Source organism: Mobula birostris, chromosome X (assembly GCF_030028105.1).
Source record: "Mobula birostris isolate sMobBir1 chromosome X, sMobBir1.hap1, whole genome shotgun sequence".
Taxonomy (NCBI): domain Eukaryota; kingdom Metazoa; phylum Chordata; class Chondrichthyes; order Myliobatiformes; family Myliobatidae; genus Mobula; species Mobula birostris.
Window position 1 is genome coordinate 77,110,883 of NC_092402.1, and position 18,478 is coordinate 77,129,360.

The window sequence follows — 18,478 nt, forward strand, 5'->3', positions numbered from 1 at the left end:
TAGTGAGATAGTGTTCGTGGTTTTAATGTTTATTCAGAAATCGGGTGGCAAAAGGAAAACTGTTCTTTAATCACTGAGTGTGTGCCTTCAGGCTTGTGTACCTCCTTCCTGATGGTAACAATGAGAAGAGGGCATGTCCTGGGTGGCAAGGGGGTCCTAACGATGGACACTGCCTTTTTGAGGCACCACTCCTTGAAGATTTTTCAGATACTATGGAGGCTAGTGCCTATGATGGAGCTGACTGATTTTACAACTCTCTGCAGCGTACAATTAAATAAAAACAAAAGTGGATATATTTCCAACTATTCTGTTACCTTTGCCGAATGGTCATTCACAAGGATATCAGGGCCCTGCTGTCACATCTTTATTGGCTGAACTGATAGTCAAAACATGTAGGCTATAACGGCTGGATGTCAAAATGCTGCATCTCTGCAAGACACAGTACCTTCAATTGAAGAAAAACAATGAGATGGTTCTTTAAATAACAGAACAACAACTCAAGCCATTTGACAATATGAATTTCCCTAATGCCTCACATCACTTACACTTGGGCTCATTTTATTCTTACAAAGGAATTCTCTAGATAGTCTAACAAATGTTAATCCTGTCGCATTATATGGTGCAATGCAGAAGTGCTAGAGCAGAATTTAAAGGATTACAATAAATCCCCCAACTCTGCTCCTCCATCAGCAAACAGCATCTTAAATAAACAGATTCTCAAAAGAACTACTTCAAAGTGACTTAACACTTAAATTATGTTAAACATAAGGATAAGGTCCTGGAAATGTTACCCCATGCCACATTTTAATAAGAGGGTGAGAGTTGGTGGTGGGGGCAGGCAGAATAACAGGAAGACACACACTGCTTAGACAAGCCATGAAACTGGAGCTATTGCAAGAAATGCTAACTGCACATTCTGGAAACGTCAAGATTGCCCTCATATTGAAACCAACTGAATGTGACAGCTAGTTGAGCAGATGACACACAGTGCAGAAACGCCAAGTCTTTTGCAAAATTAAGTTTTATCAGGATTTAGATGGCATTTCGAAGATGTCGCATTGAAGGTTATTATTTTGCTTTTCGCTTCTGTGCAACATGCTGTTGAGTTTTGGAATCCAGGTGATAAGCCAGGTGTGCTAGTGATCACTTCTCAGACTTGAGAGATTTGTTGTCAGCCACTACTAATCCTCACTGAGCAGAGTCTCACCCATTAAAGCAGGTGTGTGACCTGTGCAATCCGGCCACAATACAGCCGAGGAACCTGGCACCACATAAAGGACAGAGTGAAAAACGCGGCATGGAGAGAGAGTGCAGTAATGTAATTCAATCACTGTCCCTTCCCACCCAGTGCCCTGAGGAATAGTGGAATCAGTAACGTCAAATTACTTTTCTACCTCTTGTACGGATTAGTTTATAAACAGGAATTTTTAGCTTGGCTTGAATAATTACCTTGAATACATAGTTTTTATTTCTCCAGCCATTGGTCAATCACAAAGGCTGCATAGGTACCAAGAAACTATAGTACATTTATGTTTATACTTCATTGTTTTATTTATCTCATCCAATCTCTGTTCCATTCTACCTCGTGCATTACTCGACAACTTTTCAATGCAACATTAACAGCTGCTAAACACTAAATAACACTGAGATCCCACTGGAGGAAAAGAATTCATCTGAATTTCATGAAGTACCTATTAATGGCTGATAAAGAAAAAGCACCATCTCAATGGATGCCACAGCAGCATAGCAGTTTAGCGCAACACTAGTACACCTCAGGTCAATGGAGTTCAGACTTCAATTCCAATGTCATCTATAAGGAGTCTGTCTGTCCTTCCCGTGGAATTGTGGGTTTTCTCCAGGTGCTCCTGTTTCCTCCCACTGTCCAAAGGTGCACCGGGTAGATTATTTGGTCATTGTAAACTATACCATGATTAGGCTAGGATTAAATTGGGGGTTGCAGGGCAGCGTGGCTCAAAGAGCCAGAAGGGCCTATTCTGTGCTGTATCTTAATAAATACATAGATTTGTTAAAACTGTTAAGACTACGTTGCCTTAGCAATCAAGGTTGCCCAGAGTTATATGATGCTATCAGTAGCTTACTCTTATTTTTAAATGAAGTATGCCTTGTCACACTGAGGGTGCTCAAGTTGTGGAATCATTCAACCTAATTATAAATCTGCAAAGTGGTCATCCTAAATCTTGACAACACACCGACTTCAAAAACCTTCATAAATGCAAGCATTGTGAAAAGGCATTACATCATTTGCATTCAAGAATATTCCATCTCCAAGCTCCAATACAAAGTAAAGCCCACGCTCCTAATATTTCCAACAAACAAAAAAATCTTACATATATTTGAGTGATACAATTAAAAATGCTTCCACTGAGGAATATCCTCCCAAATTGGGTCATCTCTGACTGCCATTTATTGTGGCTTGGGTGAGATGTGATGCCTTTGTTCTGCAACAGGGGTTGCAGTTCATCTTGTTAGTTTGTTTCCAGCTTCACTCTCAAACATTTGACACCATCTTCCCCAGATGATGCTTACTCCTGTGGTCATAAAGAATCTGCCACAACTGTCCAATACTGAGCTCTCATCTTGATTTGTTGGTGCTGCTTCTCATTTTAATTCTTCACCTTACTGACTTTCTACACTATTCCAAGAATCAATGTAAGCCCAAGGAATAGCTCATTTTCTGACTTGAAACATTAGTCCTCAGGACTTATAACTATCATATCTGCAACACAATTTCTCTCGATGCCATCTGGCTTGCTGGGGATTCTCAGCATTTTCATATCTCACATTTCCAGTAACTACATTGTTTCCCTCAATTTGAGAATTTTTACCATTCTCCCCTCCAATCTAATACATTTCCTAAATACATCTTCTCCAGAAAGATCAGCTGCAATAAGTAAGCCTTCACCGTCCTCTTTCACCACCATCACTCGCGTCATTAAGTCTCTTGATCCCTACCCTACCACAAAGATTCCCTCTTATCTCCACAACTTCCCCTTCCTTAAACTCAATCAGATACAGGGTCAACAACCTAAAATACCAGTGTTTTTTCTCTACACTGATGCTGTCAGACCTACTAAATATTTCCAATGCTGGTGGTGGAGGCTGATAAGATAGAGACATTTAATAGGTTCTTGGATAAGCACATAAATATACAGTGAATGGAAGAGTACAAGACACTGGAGCAGAATTAGGCTATACGGCCTTTCAAGTCTGCTCTGCCATTCCAGTGTGGCCGATTTATTATCCCTCTCAACCCCATTCTGCTGCATTCTCCATGATACTGTCACTAATCAAGAACCTATCAACCTCCGTTTTCAATATACCCAATGATTTGGCTTCCACAACCGTCTGTGGACGATGAATTCCATAGATTTACCACCCTCTGACAAAAGAAATTCCCCCTCAGCTCTGTTCCAAAGAGAAGTCCCTCTATTCTGAAGCAGTGCCCTCTGGTACTAGACTCCTCCAATTAATGACTATTGAAAGGCCTAGGTAGAGGTGCCCATAGGAAACATTTTCTTCACATCCATTCTATCTTGGCCTTTCAATATACAGTAGATTCCTATGAGATTCTCCCCTCGTTCTTCTAAATTCTAAAAGTACAGAGACATCAAATGCTCCTCATACGATAACGCTTTATTTCCAGTTATCATTCTCGTGAACATCCTCTGGACCCTCTCTAATGCCAGCACAGCTTTCTTAGATAAGGGGTCCGAAACTGCCCAGTTATAAACCTCAGTATTACATCCTTGCTTCTGTATTCCAGTCTTCTCAAAATGAATGCTCAACATTGCATTTGCCATCCTTACCACTGACTCAACCTACAAGTTAACCTTTACGGAATCCTGCATGAGGACTCCCAAGTCCCTTTGCACCTTTGATTTCTATTTAGGATATAGTCTATGCCTTTATTCCTTCTACCAAAGTGCATGACGATACACTTCCTAACACAGTATTCCATCTGCTACTTCTTTGCCCATTCTCCGGATCTGTCTAAGTCCTTCTGTAGACTCCCTGCTTCCTCAACACTACCTGCCCCTCACCTGTCTTCGTATCATCCGCAAACTTGGTCACAAAGCCATCAATTCCATCATCCAAATCGTTGACATACAATGTGAAAAGAAACGGTCTCAACACCAACTCTTGTTGAATACCACTAGTCACCAGCAGTCAACCAGAAAAGGCCCCCTTTATTCCTACTCTTTCCCTTCTGCCAGTCAGCCAATCTTCTATCCATGATAATATTTCTTCTGTATTACCATAGGTTCTTATCTTGTTTAGCAGCGCCATATGTGGCACCTTGTCCAAGGCCTTCTGAAAAATCAAAGCTGACTTTTCTTTGTCTACCCTGCCAGACAGATTTGTCAGGCAAGATTTAGCCTTTAGAAAACCATGTTGACTTTGGCTTATTTTATCAAATGCCTTGAAATACCCCAAAACCTCATCCTTAATAATAGACTCCAACATCTTCCCAACCACTGGAGTCAGGCTACACATACAAAATGCTGGCGGAACTCAGCAGGCCAGGCAGCATCTATCAAAAAGAGTACAGTTGACATTTCAGGCTGAGACCCTTCAGCAGGACTGGAGAAAGAATGACAAGGAGTAGAGTTAAAAGGTGCGGGGAAGAGAGGGAGAAACAAGGTGTTGGGTGAAACCAGGAGGGGGAGGGGTGAAGAAGCTCGGAAGTTGATTAGTGAAAGAGATACAGGGCTAGGGAAGGGGAGAGGACAGAAGGCCATGGAAGAAAGAAGTTTGGGGGGGGGGGAAGAAAGAGAAGAAAGGAGGCAATGGGCAGGGAAGGAGATGAGGTGAGAGAGGGCAAAAGGGATAGGGAAGGTGAAGTGGGGAGGCATTACCAGAAGTTCAAGAAATCAATATTCATGCCATCAGTTTGGAGGCTACCAAGACAAAATATAAGGTGTTGTCCTCCAACCTGAGTGTGGCTTCGTCGTGACAGTAGAGGAGGTCATGGATAGACATTTCAGAATGAGAATGGGATGTGGAATTAAAATGGGTGGTCACTGGGAGATCCCGCTTTTTCTGGCGTACAGAGTGTAGGTACTCGGCAAAGTGGTCTCCCAATCTACATCAGGTATCACTGATGTACAGGAGGTCACACCAGGAGAACCAGACACGATAAATTACCTCAAGAGACTCACAGGTGAAGTGTTGCCTCACCTGCAATGACTGTTTGGGGCCCTGAATGGTAGTAGGGAGTTCCTCAGGGAAGTGTCCTAGGACCAATCATCTTCAGCTGTTTCATCAATGACCTTCCTTCTGTCATAAGGTCAGAAGTGAGGATGTTCGCAGATGACTACACAATGTTCTGCACCATTTGTGACTCCTCAGATCATGAAGCAGTTCATACCCAAATGCAGCAGGACCTGGACAATATCCAGACTTGGGCTGACAAGTGGCAAGTAACATTCAAGCCACACAAGTGCCAGGGAATGAACATCTCCAACAAGAGGGGCTCTAGCCATTGTCCCTTGACATTCAGTGGCATCACCATCACTGAATCCCCTACTATCAACATCCTGGGGGTTACCATTGACAGGAAATTGAACTGGTCTAGCCATATAAACACCATGGCTACCAGAGCAGATCAAAGGCTAGGAATCCCACGGTGTGTAACTCACCTCCTGACTCTCCAAAGCCTGTTCATCATCAACAAATCTCAGGTCAGGAGTGCAATGGAATACTCGTCACTCGGCTGGATGAGTGCAGCTCCATCAACACTCAAGAAGCTTGACACCATCCAGTACAAGGTAGCTCACTTGATTGGTACCCCTTCCACAAGCATCCAATCCCTCCACCTTCGACAAACAGTTGCAGCAGTGTGTACTATCTACAAGATGCACCGCAACAACACAAAGTTCCTAAGGCAGCACCTTCCAGACCGACGACCACTACCATCTAGAAGGCAGAGGACAGCAGGTACCTGGGAACACTCACCACCCTGACTTGGAAACATTGTCATTCCTTCATTATCGCTGGGTCAAAAATCATCGAATTCACTCCCTCACAGCACTGTGGGTGTACCTACACCTCAAGAGACTACAGCAGTTCAAGGCGGCAGCTCATCACCATCTTTTCAAAGGCAACTACGGATGGGCAATAAATGCTGGCTTAGATGGCGATGCCCACATCCCAGAAATCAATAAATAAATGAAGTGTTACACCAGCCCCTACACCACCTCCATCAATTTCTCCAACTTTCGGTAATTTTGCTCTCCTCCCACTACTCCCCTTTTTACACTCCCTGTTCCAGCTCCCCTCTTACCCCTCCTCTTCTCACCCACCTATCAGTCCTTCTGGTGCCCCTCTTCTACCTCTGGCATCCATAAGGATCTTCACCATAACATCCAGGACATGCCCTCTTCTCATTGCCACCATCAGGGTGGGAGGTAAAGAACCCTAAAGAGCCACACTCAGTGATTTAGAACAGCTCCTTTCCCTCCACCAGACTTTTGAATGGTCCAGGATCACTCACTATCTCTCTGCCATTTATTTATAATGTATGGTGATTTTTTTGTTTTTCCACTGCTATTGCAATACAGCAAATTTCACATCACAGAGATTAGTGATCGTAAACTTGATTCAGATTTTGTTCTGCTGTTCGATTAAATTACATCTGAAGTGCATCTTAATCATGTCACATTAGTTCTGCATCCCTTTAAATTTCCCTAACAAAAACCCTTACCAAAAAAATTGTCAGCCACCAGTTTCTAATATCTAATTGCCTAAATGCTGCTGAGGCTAGAGAGCAGAGTGTAGATTTCCTCTGGCATTTGTGAAGGTGATATCTAAAGTGTAGTCACCTATTCAAAACTAATAAAAACATCTATTAAAGTCTTCATCAACAAATGAAGATACTGCAGCTGTTCAACTGGGTAGCAAGTTGGACAAAAGTTATTTTCTGTTGTATTTCAGGTTTTTTATTTTAAAAGGTATAAACAATAAGGCATTTAATTTCTTTTGGCTGAATTAAAATGCATCTTTCATATTTTAAATAAAGTTGTCTGGAATAAACTTCTTACCAGTTCATAATTGCATATAAAAGAGGGCAGCAGATATATTCTTCACCCATAGTTTTAAAGAGTTCAATCACTAAGAGAGTGCCTTTACTGGCTTCTGATAATTGCTTTGTGATGCATTAAATCTTCTCTGTATGCTACAGTACTTGTCACTGGCTGACAATCGGATCACAGTTTCATTAACTTGCATCTAAAATGTTCTATTTCAGAAAGTCTTGTTTATGAACAGAGCAAAAGGAAGGGTGATGAGACCGTCAGAACCATAAGTTCATTTCACTTCACAACACCACCCACTAATCCATCAGAGCTACAGTGACAGGGGCCAGACAAGGCAGCAACTCGATCAATAACTTCCACCTGACAAGAGGCCCCTTGGCAACATATAATGCAATCATGGCAGAAAACAGCAAAAAAAAAATTTGGGATGGGCTGCAGAAAAGTGGATGCTTGTTTTCAATCACGAGGCAATATTAAAAAACAGCTATCCTTGCATTGATATACAAGATGCATCAGCAGCATAGATCTACCCAAATTTCAATATCCAGTTAGCATTGTCTTGTGTTTCCACTCACCCATCTGTTCCACAAGATCCACTGGAAAAACTCTGGAAGCGAATGCACGGCGGAAAATATCTGAAAATTCCTTGTCAAGGCCACCAATCCCCATTTTCTCAAAGTTCCAGTCTGGATTAATGATGGATTGTCTTCCCTGCTTGATTTTAGATTTGCCTTTTTAAATAAAAAGTAGAAAAGAATTACAGACTGAAACCATACAAACCTGTTGCCACCTAGTGGTTATATCAGAGATTGTGTTCTTCCTCAATCTCAGAACAGCCTGTTGTGACTAACATCTTTAAAATATTTACAAAGGGACAGTTAAGATTGCGACTGATTATGCTCGTAGGCCTTCAAACCATTTGAACACAAATGAATTTCTATTACATTCAATTCAAAATTGTCAAGAAAACATTACAAATTTTGAGAATAGGTTTTTGAGAGGCACTTTGGACCAGGAAATCCTTAAGATCTTTAGTATCAGTAGCTTGAAGATGAAGGAAACATTGAGATAACATGTTTGTTGGAAATGAAATTCTTTAAACCAGAAATTTGGTAAAATGCTATCTGTTGTAAATACCCAAAAAGCAGCAGAAAACTCTGGAAACTCAGCAACTGTGGAAAACAAAACCAAGTTAAAATTTTGGGTTGCAGATCCTTCATCACAATGGGGAAGGGAAAACAAATCAGCTTGTAAGATGCAAGGAGACTGGGGGAAGGGGACGCCTCTGATAGGGTAGAACTCGGATGACCATCTGAAGCAGGCTATAAACAAGGTTTCCAGTGACTGAATGGGAGCAGTTAGAGTGAGAATATACACTATACAAAACAGTGTAGGAATGCAAAATAGAGAGCAGGAAGATATACCTAGCAAATCAGACTGGGCACATCCTCCACTCCAGGGGGGCCATGGATGGGGTGGGGGGCAAAAAAGAGAGGAAAGGGGACAGAAACACAAGACGACCCTTTGGATGACTGAAAGGGAAATAAAATGTAAAATCCTACTTATTCATTAAGATCCTTTAAGGAAGGAGACTCACCATCCTGCGATTTCCAGTTCTACATAAAGACTGATGTGCCTACTGTTGAAAGTGGTCCAGTAATCTATTCTGTTGAACCACATTTTTACAGCAACCAAGATTGAGTAATAATTGCCAATGTCACTATGGTATGCTTTATTTTTTAAAAAAGTACTCCAAACTCCTTCACTGAGTTTCAGCCTTTGTTCTACACTTAACCCAGACATGCATTGTTTTATTTGAGTATATAGATCTATTTTATTGATCCCAGAGGAAATTGCAGTGTCACAGTAGTATTACAAGTGCACAGGCATACAAATATTAGAAGAGAAGAAAGAAAGAATAAAAAATAAGTTACCTCAAGCAGTCTAACGGGGGGGGGGGGGTCATCACTTCCCCATCTATAGGTTGACTCATTAATGGCCAAGTGCAAGAATGACCTCAGAGTGCTCTATGGAGCAGTGCAGTCACCTTAGTCTTTTACTAAAAGTGCTCCTCTATTCAGCCAAGGTGGCATGCAGAGGATGAGAAACATTGTCCAAAATTATCAATATTTTCCGTAGGGCCCTTTGTTCTACCACAGTCTCCAGTGTGTCCAGTTTGACTCCTATAACAGAGACAGTCTTGCTCATCAGTTTATTGAGTATGTTGGCATCACCCATGTTGATGCCATTGCTCCAGCACACCACCACACAGAAGATTGTACTGGCAACAGACTTGTAGAACATGTGAAGGAGAGGCCTGGATACTCCAAAGGACCTCAGTCTCCTCGGGAAGTAGAGGCAACTCTGGCCCTCTTGTACACAGACTTGGGTGGAGCACCAATACAGAGTCTGTCATTCAGGTGCACCCCTAGGTACTTGTCAGTCCTCAGCACATCCACGTCCTCACCATCAATAGTAACAGGGAGCAGTGCAGGCTTAGTCTTCCTAAAATCCATCACCATCTCCTTTGTCTTACTGATGTTGAGTTGCAGATGATTCAGCTTGCACCATTTGACAAAATCCTCCACCAGGGCCCTGAATTCATCCTCCCATCATACACTCAACTATTGCTGAGTCATCAGAGAATTTCTGCAGATGGGGTATGACATGACTCAGTGTTGTATCTAAAGTCCATGGTACATTGGGTAAACAGGAAGGGAGCCAATACAGTCTCCTGTGGGGCCCCAGTGCTGCTTATAGCCATGTCTGACACACAGCTCTGAAGCCACACAAGCTGTGGTTTGTCAATCAGGCAGTCCATTATCCAGACTACAATGGAAGTGTCAACCTGCATTGAACAGAGCTTCTTCCCCAGCAATGGGGGCTGTATAGTATTGAAGGCACTTGAGAAATCAAAACACATGATCCTCACAGTGCTGCCCTGCTTATCCAAATGGGAGTAGGTTCTGCTCAGCAGGTAGATGATAGCATCGCCAACCCCAATGTGCTCCTGGTAGGCAAATAGTAGGAGCTTTAAGGGCTGATCTGACCAGGGGTCGAAGGTGAGCCAGGACCAGCCTCTCTAGGGTCTTCATGATGTATGAGGTCAGGGCCACAGGACGGTAGTAAGTCAAGACTTTTGGTTGGCCCTTATTGGGTACTGGACTCTGTTTTCCACACAGTCGGGACCCTTTCCAGGCTGAGACTCAGATTAAAAATGCGCTGGAGAACTCCACACAACTGCTCCGCACCTCCTTCAGGACCTTGGGATTCATAGCATCCAGTCCCAATTATTCATGGTCATTGTACAAAACAGCCACAAAGTAGAAGCTTTTCATTTGTTTAGGGTCAAAGTATGGGAAGAGCCATACAACTCCACTTGGCCCACTATTCCTGTGATCATTCTTTTAGAGTTACTCAGGCACCCTGTTCCTTCTGCACTGTCCTACGATTTCCTTTGGCATGCAAATCAAACACCTTTTCTCAAGCCACTATTAAATTTGCTGCAACCACAGTTTCAGGCAGGGAATTTCAATTCAATACGCACTTTATTTATTGTCCTAAAGAGGTTGTTTAGCCAATTATATTAAGTCGGCATGGTCCTTGAGCTTCCTGCAAATGGAATCAGTTTCTTGGGAAGTAACCAAATCATAATCATTATGTGCCGTGTCATGTGACTAGGTGATCAAGGTCTTTCCATGACCATAATTGTTTTTAGCAAATTTTTCCTACAGAAGTGCTTTGTCATGGCCTTTTTCTGGGCAGCATCTTTACAAGGCAGGTGATCCCAGCCATTATCAATACTCTTCAGCAACTGTCTGCCTTGTGTCAGTGGTCACATAACCAGGACTTGTGATCTGCACCAGCTGCTCATAGAACCATCCACCAGCTCATATGACCATCCACTGCCTGCTCCCATGGCTTCATGTGACCCTGATCGGAGAGCTTAGGTTCAACACATCGCTCAAGGATGACCTGCAGGATAGCAAAGGGAAAGAGCACCTTGCATCTCCTTTGGTAGAGATGTAACGCCACCCCACCAACCAAAAAAGCCCTTTTTTGTTTAGCTAATTTAAAGCTGAAGCTGAAAACAATATCTCCTAATTAAGCTGGCAAATGAGCCATAGAGATTTGAATGGGTTGACTTGCCAGCAAGTTTCCAGACAGTGGGTTTAGGCTAGGCAGCCTAGGCAAGAACAACAGAGCCTCAGTTGATGAGCGAAGGAGAAAGTTTGGAGGGAAGCAGGGATCCAGAACCCTTTTAAAGCTGATGCTGCTGAACAAAACTTCATTTTCTCTATGGAGGTACTATCAGAGTATGTGAAATTTAGTTTTATTTCTGATTTCTCGATCTGTAGTTTTGCACCAAGAATTGATGGTGTGGAGGTGTTTTGCTTAATGGCAATGATTACAAAAATTGTTCTGCGGTTATAGCCATTGAGAACATTAACCTCATTCACCAATAAGAACATCTCCTGCAATATGAAAAAAACACTTCACAGCATCAGTCCTCTTGTAAACTCCTAACAGTAACTAATCGCTATAATGACATCAAGTTTATTTTGCCTGATGGAAGGTAGCGCACAGAGATATGAAAAACCATGGAAGCAGTAAAGGTGAAACCAATCAATCAAGATTTTAGGATCTGCTAAGTGATCTTGGTTTAATATACAAGTGAAAGCAAACTGTACATTAAAAACTTAAAAATCAACTCCAGCAAAACTGAATCAGACAAACCAAATACTCACCAATCAAAGTCAATGATGAACTATCTGCCTTCTCAAATATAACTTGGGAATTGGCTACAGACAGGCCGAGATCAATCTGGATTAACAAAACAATAACTGTTCAAGTGAACAAGAATGGTATTAAAGTAGCAATAGCATGGTCTGAAGAAAACATTTGAGTACTGATTCTCTTCAATAAGAACCTACAGTAGATGGGCATTTTTGAAAAAGTTTATTAAAAGTAGTCTTAGCATCTTACTGTGATTTGGCATTTACAGTACTCTTCCTGTTACAACCTCGGAAGTTTATATCTACCATTGGCTTGCCCATCACCACGATCCTGAGCAGTGATCAGAGGTTGGAGATTTATTATTTCATTGACCAAATACATAATAGACTGGCATTCTAATGTTTCATTTCAGACCTTAGTGCATTACAGCCACATATTAAAAAACACCAAAACCCCTTCTGTCCTGGGTTTCTCACTTTGTTCTACTGATGATATCACTAGAGACTTAGAAATTAAAGTCATTCTGAGCAACACACCCAAAATGAACATAGCACATTATCTACAGCACAATACAGGCCCTTTGGCCCATAATGTTGTGCCGACCATGTAACCTACGTTAGAAACTGCTTAGAATTTCCCAAGCGCATAGCCTCTATTTTTCTAAGCGAAAGGTAAATGCTAAATGCTAGAGGAACTCATCAATCAGGCAGCATCCATGAAAAGGAACAAACAGTCAATGTTTCAGGCCGAAGAATTTTGTTTAATTATTACACTTATTAACACCAGCTCACTGACCACCTGGATTGCAAACATCACTCTAGTACTTACATCATGAATAAGTAGTTTCCAAAAAAAACTGACGTTTTAAATTGTTCTCAAAACACTGTCTGGACTTACCCCCTTAATGCTTACAAAATCATCTTACCAAGTGACCAGCAACACAATCTGAAGAACCAAACTATCCTCACTATGTACAAACAATTTTCAGCCACTTTGATGGTTATAAGATTAAAGTAACCCCATTCTCTGATCCATCGTTCCTAATCAGACCTTGGAGCACATGTCCTACATTGGTATTTTAAATGGATAACAATACCATCATCATTTTGCCAATTAATTAGTATATAGCATATATGAACTACCAAGACTACTTAGGCTTGTCCCTTTCTCCAATATTTCATCCCAGAGCTCCACCAATTAAAACAGATCAAAATAATGGTGTACTGCCCTCACTGAGTTGGTGTTGTAACATCAACTAGACAGTCTGCCAAACTCCATTCAAAATTGACATGAGAATCAGGACATAGCCTCCTAGCTCCTTGGGTTTATTGCAGACTCAATGGCATAACAGTGAATAGGGAGGAAAAAAGCAATGCTTCTGCGAGGAAACAACAGGATGGTTTTGGTTAGAAACTTCTTACAACTCCTAACACAAACCTCTGACCTACTGCCAGCCAATGTGCTTTTCTATTTACTATTTCCTGGCTCCACATGAAGTGACCTAATACAAACAAGAAACTGCTCATTAAAATAAAAGCTGAATGTGCTCAATCACAGACAAAAACATAAATGAATTCCCCCAACGGCAGAACAAATAGTGAAGTGCAACTAAGTAGGATGCTTCTCAGTTACGTTTTACACTATGTAGGGATTTTACAATACAGAATTAGGAAATTTGGTAAAGGCCCAATGAATGGACTTAGCCCCAGAGATGGATTGCAAAAAGTTGACTAATGTACCATAAAAGGCAAGTGGGTGATCTTTTTCAGACAAACCTTAACATCCCTACTGTCATAGATACCATACTTCAAACTGTTTCATCCCAAGTCATAAATGGAACAAGTGCACTGAAGACAGAATGCCAAGGGTTACAATGGCAATTTGGTGGCAAGACGTGCACTGGAATGACATGCGTCTGAACAAATCATTGGCATACACCCACAGCACTCACATCTTCTGTCTAGTGCAAAAATAAAAACTGCTGCATGCACAAGTAGTAGATCAAATCCATCCTGTCCAGTTCACATCCACCTACAATTCACATTTATAGTCCCACAAATGTGGCCAACCATCCTGAGTTGTTTCCTAGTTCAAACAAGCTGCATACAACACGACCATGAATGCCCTTGACATCACAAGCCAGTGTTTGACCAAATGTGATAACAAAGTATTCCAGCAAAAGTGTTTTTATTGCATTTTATCAAATAGAACTTTTTACACTGCATAATTGAAAGTTAATAATACAACTTTTACCTTCTGTTGCTTGCCAGAAGCCTGCTCACCCTTCAGTATGCTTGGGTCCATAGCTTCAATATCCTTCACCATTAACCCAAAGAGCTTCTCATTGAAACTAAACACAAGCTGAGAGAGAAGTAAGTGAAAGGTTAACTGTTTGAAAACATCAATGTTAATTGCAAAATCTTGATTGGTGTGTGTTTCACGTAAAATTGGTTATTTTAACAGCGTACAAATCAATAGGTTACTCAGTTCAATCTCTTCATAACAAGCATTGGCTCTCAGGCACTTGCAGATTGAAGACACTATTGGGACTGACCCACTCTCAATTTACAGGGCACACATTTAACATCACAGTAAGAAATTTTGTTAGAAAATGTCTTCAGCCACAAGTGGACAGTACTAAGGCACAGGTGGTAGAGTCTTATTGGAGCAGACACCCAGCTTCAATTCTGGCCTTGGGTGCTGCTTGTATGAAATGTACATGTTCTCCCTGTGTCCACATTCCAAGTGCTCGAGTTTCTTGCCACATCCTGAAGATGTCTGGGTCGGTAAGTTAACTGGCTACTCTCAACTGCCCCTAATGTGCCAATGATAGAATCTGGTAAGAGTATACAAAGATGTAGGAAAAAATAAGATAGTAAGAATATACAATTCATGTAATTGATAGTTGATTGTCAGTGAAGAATCAATGGGCTGAAGAGCCTGTTTCAATACTGCATCTTCCAATGACTGACAAATATTCAATTATGTGAATCTGCCATGCATAATTAATGGCTTCCTTAAAGTAATGACCATGTTAATGGCATTTAAACATTATGGTGATGCAGTGTTGCATCTTACAATCCTATGAATTCACTGACCTTCAATTATAAGGTTCACAAGTAGTTGTTATTGGTTTTCCTTGGGTAGTGCTATCCTGAGTCAGTGTGCATTCTCAAACTGCCTGTATTGAGCTTAATAGATTCTATAACTGCAAGTTCTTAAAGACACATACCACAATACAAGCAGTACTTGTAACAGCAGGAGACTGTTGGACGTTGCAATGATGGGACGAGTGGGAGCACACTTCCTGGGCAAATTAGTGAAGAACACTGCCTGCAGTGTTCTTTACCTACAGAGGGTCACAATCAACACAACTACAAACACCCAAACCTTGTCAAAGCCTCTGATGCAGAAGAATTCCCAAGCAAACCCTATCTGCTCCTGCAGGCTTAAGGAAATTTAGACAAATTCTTCCCCCAAGGATGGTTTTTGGGTGACCTCCCTAGTGCAGGAATGAGAAACAAACTGAGATGTGCCAGAGATCAGCATCCTGGAATGAACCTGAGGCAAGGGCGCAGGGAATGATTGTGACCTGACCTACACAGGTAAAGTATCAAGGCAAAGTGTACGACTGGGTTTGAGGTCACAGGTCACATCTCACTGAGAACTAAGAATGCCGTCTGAATGCTACTCTTTACAGGCTTAGTTTCTGCAGGAACAAGGATATCAAAATCTAGTTGTTTCTGAACAAACAGAAATTGTGTAACAGACAAGGGGATAAATAAAACTCAAATACCAAATTTTGCTTTATACTACTGTTGACCTCATTTGAAAGATAGGAAGTGGAACTATACAATGAAAACTGAAAGGCACATTTAAATGAAATGTACAAGGCACAAATAAATTCAATTCCTCAGCAGGCATCAACACAGCCACAAGCAGAGCAAAAAGCCCAACATTGTTTTACTCTGAGCTAAGCTGATTAACAATGGCACAGCATTTTTTTTTGCTGTGCAAATTACCCATTGAGTCCTTGTATGTGAATGTTATAAACAAAATAAAACATGGAATATAACATACATTATACACACTGGTGTACAGGTAGCAAAATTTCTCTTGCAGTGTCAGACAAATTTTGATCTGCATGGAAGTGCAGATCTGTAAGGCAGCAAGCAGGAAATGAAACAAATAGATCATGATTAAACCCCAAATCTGTACTGAATTAATCCACCATTAATATGTCAACTACCTTAATATCATTTGTTTCTCTCTGCCATATCAACTTAATGCCTTTTGTGTCAGGAAATTTCTTACATATATTCACTGAACTGGCATCTACAACCCTCTTTGGTATTGAATGCCACAGATTCATCACTCTCTGCATTACGAAATTCCTTCAATTAGTCCCAAACCTCATGCCCTATAACGTATCACTGACTCCTCATTCTAGACACGGCAGTAGCAAAACTGGAGAACATCCATCTTATGATACGATAAGACATAAGAGCAGAATTAAACCATTTGGCCCATCGAGTCTGCTCCGCAATTCAATCATTGCCGATCCTTTTTTTCCCCTCCTCGGCCCCACTCCCCAAAACCTTTGATGCTGTGGCCAATCCAAGAACCTATCAATCACCGCCTTCAATACACCCAATGACCTGGTCTCCACAGCTGCCTGTGGTAACAAATTCTACAAGTTCACCAGGTTCTGGCTGAAGAAATTTCTCCGCATCTGTTTTAAATGGATGTCCCTCTATCCTAAGGCTGTGCCCTCTTGCCCTAGACTCACACACCACGGGAAACATCCTTTCCACATCTATTCTATCTAAGCCTTTCAACATTCAAAAGGTTTCAAGGAGATCCCCATCATCCTTCTAAATTCCAGCAAGTACAGACCCAGAGCTATCAAACGTTCATCACATGATAATCCTTTCATTCCTGGAATTATCCTTGTGAACCTCCTCTGAACCCTCTCCAATGTCAACACATCTTTTCTACGATGAGGAGACCAAAACTGTTCACAATACCCAAGGTGAGGCCTCACCAGTGCCTTATAAAGCCTCAGCATCACATCCCTGCTCTTGTATTCTAGACCACTTGAAATGATTGCTAACATTGCATTTGCCTTCCTTGCCACTGACACAACCTGCAAGTTAACCTTTAGGGTGTTCTGCACGAGGACTCCCAAGTTCCTTTGCATCTCAGATTTTTGGATTTTCTTCCCATTTAGAAAATAGTCTGCACATTTATTTCTTTTACCAAAGTGCATGGCCATGCATTTTCCAACATTACATTTCATTTGCCACTTTCTTGCCCATTCTCCTAATCTGTCTAAGTCCTTCTGCAGCCTGTTTCCTCAACACTACCTGTCCCACCAATCTTCGTATCATCTGCAAACTTGGCAACAAAGCCATCTATTTCATCATCTAAATCATTAATATACAGCATAAAAAGAAGTGGTCCCAACACCGACATCTGTGGAACACCACTAGTCACTGGCAGCCAACCAGGAAAGGATCCTTTTATTCCCACTTACTGCTTCCTACCAATCAGTCAATGCTCTAACCATTCCAGTAACTTTCCTGTAATACTATGGGCTCTTAGCCTGGTAAACAGCCTCGTGTGGCATCTTGTCAAAGGCCTTTTTGAAAATCCAAATATACAACATCCACTACATCCCTTTTATTTATCCTATGTGTAATCTGCTCAATGAATTCCAAAAGGTTCATCAGGCAAGGTGGTCCCTTAAGGAAATCATGTTGACTTTGTCCCATCTTGTCCTGTGTCTCCATGTACTCCACACTCTCCTTAAAAATTGACTCCAACATCTTCCCAACCACTGAGATCAGGTTAACTGGTCCAGAATATCCTTTCTGCTGTCTTCCTTTTTTCTTAAAGAGTGGAGTCACATTTGCAATTTTCCAGTCTTTAAATCCATGGTCGATAATATCTTTAAGAACCATGCCAGATTCTTGAAAGGCCATTACTAATGCCTCCATAATCTCTACTGCTACCTCTTTCAGAACCCTCAGGCACAGTTCATCTGGTCCAGGTGACTTGTATACCCTTGGGTCTTCCAGCTTTTTCAGCACATTCTCCGTTGTAATAGTAACTGCACTCACTTCTCTTCCCTCACACCCTTCAACACCTGGCACACTGCTAGTGTCTTCCACAGTGAAGACTGATGCAAAATACTCATTTAGTTCTTCTGCCATCTCCTTGTCCCCTGTTCTTATTTCTCCAGGAGATACAGAAGCCTGAAGACACACACTCAACAATTCAGGAACAGCTTCTTACCCTCTGGCATCCGATTCCTAAATTGACATTGAAGCTTTGGACACAACCTCATTTTTTTTTTAAATATACAGTACATTTTTAAATAATCTATTCAATATATGTAATTGATTTACTTGTTTATTTATTATGTTTTATTTTATTTATTATTTCCCTCTGCTATATTATGTATTGCATTGAACTGCTGCTGCTAAGTTAACAAATTTCATGTCACATGCCGGTGATAATAAACCTGATTCTGATTTTTATGTGTGTATGTATACAGACACAAACACACTTGGAAAAGTTTTTTCCATCACCCTTGATATTGTTTGCTGGGGGGACTTCCGGTAGCGCTCATGGAGTGAAGTCGCGTTCTTGACTCGCTCCATTACCTCTGAGTTTTTCTTCTT

General features: G+C 41.3%; 1 protein-coding gene across 3 annotated transcripts in view; it reads right to left on the reverse strand.

The window, feature by feature from the left end:
- Positions 1–18,478, reverse strand: part of LOC140191537 (vesicle-fusing ATPase) — a 292,320-nt gene that overhangs the window by 161,532 nt on the left and 112,310 nt on the right. For all 3 annotated transcript variants that reach the window (XM_072248989.1, XM_072248987.1, XM_072248990.1), the window contains exons 6-8: positions 14,046–14,153; positions 11,804–11,879; positions 7,631–7,786 (exon numbers count right to left, since the gene is read on the reverse strand). In XM_072248989.1, coding sequence (XP_072105090.1) covers positions 7,631–7,786; positions 11,804–11,879; positions 14,046–14,153 — 340 coding nt within the window. The remainder of the gene's footprint in view (positions 1–7,630; positions 7,787–11,803; positions 11,880–14,045; positions 14,154–18,478) is intronic.